The sequence below is a fragment of the Bombus impatiens genome, unplaced genomic scaffold (assembly GCF_000188095.3).
Source record: "Bombus impatiens unplaced genomic scaffold, BIMP_2.2 scf_4010, whole genome shotgun sequence".
Taxonomy (NCBI): Eukaryota; Metazoa; Arthropoda; class Insecta; order Hymenoptera; family Apidae; genus Bombus; species Bombus impatiens.
The window spans coordinates 96,251-100,649 of record NT_180429.1 but is presented as its reverse complement, the minus strand read 5'-3'; the positions used below and the strand labels follow the sequence as shown (position 1 = coordinate 100,649).

The window sequence follows — 4,399 nt, the reverse complement described above, 5'->3', positions numbered from 1 at the left end:
CCGCGACTTCAACCTCGACAAGCCACAACACCGACAGCCCACGGAGCCCAAGCTAAGGCACCACTTTACCAAATTGCAGTTTCCTGCCTCGTGGATCGTCGTCGATCGTCGATCGTCCCGTGGATCCCTCCTGTGGGCCGAGTATCATCGCGGTCGTCCTCCGGGATTCGATTTTCGACGGTCCTCGCGGCGCTTGGAACGTGCGGAACGAGCGGTCCGCCGATTGCTCGCGATCCAGACCCTCGGACCGCCCTCATTCTCTTCGGATTCGAGGTAAGACAGCTGTTTCTCTTATTCTATGCGCGGTTCGGTCGGCCATCGGCTTTTCGAGAAAGACCGTATCGCGGAAAAAGGAAGCGGGATCGTGGACGCGAAGAAGGTCGTACACGGGGGATGCGGATGGAAGCGAGCGTTCTCGGAGCCGCGCCGCGGGGCCGCGGGGGAATTTACGATCGGAAGGCGAAGGGTAATCGGCAGTCGCGGGATCGTGGATCAACCCGTTGCGATTCGTTAATTATTACCATCGAGTCGACTAGAACGAGTCCGTGTATAGCGGACCCGGCGCAGGGATGGGGGTGGGTGTACGCGGAGAGGACAGGTCGGCCGCGAGGGGGGCCGCGATGCAGAGGAGCAAAAAAGACGGTCGATCGTTAGCAAGGTACAAATTTCGCCATTTGCCGCAATAAACCTTCGAACCCGCTTGTAACTTCTTCTTATGGGAGGCATGAGTAATCGCCTTGTTAGCCCTTATGGCCTATAGCGCTCATACGCTCGCTCCCTTGTCCATGGGAGGGGACAACAGCAACGGCAACAACAACAACGACGACGACAACAACATCAGCATCAGCATCAACATCAACAACAACGATGGCAAACGGCAACAACGGTCGACATGCACGCACAACGATTGTAAAAAAACGAACAGACGGGAGGGGGGGGGAGGTGGAGGAGGGAGGGAAAAGAAACTGCGACGTACCGCCGAGAGAGAAAGCGAGACGAGAGGAAACGATAGGGGTATGAAACGCGAAACACACGCGATATATATACCCCATCGACACCGGAGACTGTGTAACGAGCGACGCAAAGGATCCGCCGATCCTCAGGTAGTAGAGAAATCGAGAAGGAGCGAACCGGAGAATCAGGGGAGACCGGAGGAAGCAAGTCCAAGGCATTTGCGTTGTAACCGAGAAACGAGCAAAAAACGAACGCGCGCCAACCATGCGGACAGGAACCGGGAAAGAGAGAAAGAGAGAGAGAGAGAGACAGAGAGAATAGAGAAACAGAGCTGGCAGGGGTGGTAGCGAACCGAGGAATCCTTTCGTATTTTCGCGTTTCTTTCCTCCTCTCGCTCGTTCTGAGCCAAATTTAATTACCTCGCGCGCCACTCCACTCTCTACCACTTAATTAGCGACCTATAAATTAAAATATTCTCTCGACGTCGGAAAAATTCTCGCGATCTACGACAAGCAACGACGCGGTAAGAATCGATCGCGTCGAATCGTAGCAAAGATCCTTTTACCCAGCGCCGATCGCGTTTTATCCACGCGAACCGTTTGTCTTCTCGTCGGATGTCTCGTCGTCGAGGTACGTCGGTATCTCGCGAAATTTCGATCGGACGGAGGAAAACGCGCCGCACCGATGCCCAAAAGTGGCCGACGTTCTTCTTCCTCGAACGTCTGCCACACCCGGGACCTCCGACACGAAGATACGCGGCGGAGGCGCGGATACGTGGACACGCGTGTGCGTATCCTTGCCTCCAAGTCGCGTGGCCCCATATCTTCAGAAGTAGCCAGGGGGGGTCCGGCGAAGGACAGCGAATGGGGACTAACACTGTTTTATCGTGTAGCCAATTAATAACGTTTCCCTGGCCTGCTCCTCCGTCCCTTTCCTCCTCGCCTGCTTTCGCTGGGAAGAAGAGATCTCTGCTTAAAGATACCCGGGGACCGTTCGGGACCCCCGGAAGGCGATCTCAGACTCGTAGCTGGCCAACTCCGTGCCCTGCACGCGCTTGTTCTTTACCTACTATTCGTGTATCGTCTACCTGGAAGCCCCGTATCATTGGACGCGAACGACGACGGCCAAATTTCGGAAAAATGTTTGCGGATGATGACATTAAGAGGATTTTGCTTGTGATGTTGCAGCTTACAGATTTGTCTCGTAGCGTGCTGCTGCAAGCGATCGTTCCAGAGTCCTGTCGCAGCCAGGCGCATCGTGTCAGTGTGGAAATGCATAATTATATAGAATTACGGTATAAGTTGTGTTAAATCAATGTTAATCGCTGTAGCGAAGTGGGGTATTACAATAAATACATTATTTTATGTAAAATGTCTTTTGTTCGTTTAACCATCCAGGATGCGAGTGCGCGAACGTACGGTTAGTCTACGCGTTCTCGGCCAGCTGCTGGTTTTGCAATTAATCGTCTTGAGTCTTTAAAGTATGCACGAGACGGACAGTGATCGATTATCGTAAAAAATTGCTAAAAAACCAGTATTACTTGAAAGTTTGTTTTATTGATAAATAATAGAATATTCTCTTATTGCCTGTAGTAGGGTCCGTCATTTTTGTCAAGTAATCATTTAACGTCATCGTAGATCACGATGCCTATTTTCAATGAAAAATCCCACGTCAATATATTATGAAACAGTTCTTTCGTATTTCCATTCCTTTTCGTCTTATTTTCTCGAAATCTTTCAATATCCTCGTGCCTTGCTTCGAGAGTCAGTTCGATAGGAAATAAGAACGATCTTACAATTTTTCCCATCGTCGATTACAATACTTTACGTACAGTTTGAGATCACGAAATACCACGCATAACGTTCTACGTGTAATTCTGCCGTATCGTAAGTACATTTTTCAAATTCTTCCGCATTTACTCTGTGGACACTCGATACATCGCTCTTCGAAAAATAGCGGAACTGTAATTTAAATTTTTCTCGACAAGCATGTTTACGGCTATCTAGTCCACAGAACTGAGCAACTCGACCACCATACCAACAAAGTACTACGTATGTAACGGAAAAAGACTCGTCGCGTAATTTGCACCTGCCATCTAAATAATTCATCCATCGTTGATGCAACGCTTAAGGCCAGATTTTCCGTTCTTTAAACGATTCGACTTGGAAATTAATTCACGAATTATAAGATTCGTTTTAATTAATTCTCTTCTCCGTTCTTGTCCCATTTGTTACGAATATCGGTCACTGGGCGACGAGACGGAAACGCGTTACGATTACGAGGCGACGTGGCAGTCGTAATCGACGGAAAGAGAGCCACTTTCGGAGCTTACGACGCGGACTTACGCTCCGCACGAAGAAGCTCGATCATTTCGTATTTTTTCTAGGGTCGTTCGGCGCGTACCGAGGGAAAGAATAGCTCGTAAAGAGCGGCTGCAAAGGTCGGCATCTGCGATGCGCAATTAACGAAAGGGTTTTCGCCTGGCGTCCGCCTCGTTCCTCCGGCGCGCGCGAGATACCTTCTCCGGCACAGCCGCCGCGCTCGTTGACAAGCCGTTTGATTTACAACGAGCTTTTATTTTTTAATCTCGGCCCAACTGTCACCCTTCCCTCGCTTTCGTTCGTTTCGCGCTTCTTCCACCGCTGTCGCAGCTTTCCGGCCAAGGCGGATTATCGAGTTCGATTCTCCGCTCGAAAGCGAACTCGCTCGGATGACAGAAAAGTTGCGAAGAAACCGCACGACGAACGATCGCGTCGCGAAGCTCGAAACACGCCGGGTTCTCGCTTAACTCGGGATTTGGGACTCGAGGGTACTTAACCCTCGGGATGGGTTACGAAATGACTTTATGGCAGATCAGAGGCACGGCTCGGATTGCATAAGGGGGTGCGCGTTGCGGTTGCTCCGCGTCCAAGGATCGTTTCGACCGTCTGACAACGAGCAGACGGACCCTCGAGAATTTCGCAAATGGAATCCTGATTGCGCGTACGCGCGACGTCGGTTATCCTTTCGTCGGTCGGTCGATCGTCGTTTTAACAAACGCGGCCGCGTACCCTCCTTCTCGCGAGCGATTCACGGACACGAGGGAAAACGGTTAGCGGGCGAGAGGGAGAGGGCGAAAATGCGAGCTCGGTGAATTCCAAAGACGACGGTTAAAGGAGCATCCGGGTAGGCGACGAAACTCGTTCGGCCGTTCGACGAGGCAATTTCGCGTGACGATCGGCTCGCGCGAGAAACCCCGAGTTTGAGCACCTCTTTGTAATTTTACGTTGCCGTGGGGTGGCTAAAGCTGACGCAGTGGGGTAGGTGGTCGAGGTATGCCCAGTAGCCAATTCCCGACTCTGGCCTCGACTCGCCGGGTCCATTCATCGCCGAGCACTACGTGACCGGTTTACCAATCCAGCTCTTCCTACACCAACACCGACGCCCCTGTCCCGTCTCTACCTTT

General features: G+C 51.5%; 1 protein-coding gene across 8 annotated transcripts in view; it reads left to right on the top strand.

Moving 5' to 3' along the window:
* LOC100740686 overlaps nucleotides 1–4,399 on the top strand; it is a 28,022-nt gene that overhangs the window by 15,045 nt on the left and 8,578 nt on the right. For 6 of the 8 annotated variants that reach the window (XR_004462896.1, XR_002947935.2, XR_004462897.1 and 3 more), the window contains exons 2-3: nucleotides 80–273; nucleotides 2,142–2,840. Coding sequence is in view for 2 of the 8 variants with exons in the window: in XM_024372178.2 (XP_024227946.1) it covers nucleotides 80–273; nucleotides 2,142–2,264 (317 nt within the window). In the remaining 6 variants the exon portion in view is untranslated. Of the gene's footprint in view, nucleotides 1–79; nucleotides 274–2,141; nucleotides 2,841–4,399 lie in introns of those variants that run through there. The other 2 variants (XM_024372178.2, XM_003494803.4) reach the window with 1 other exon arrangement.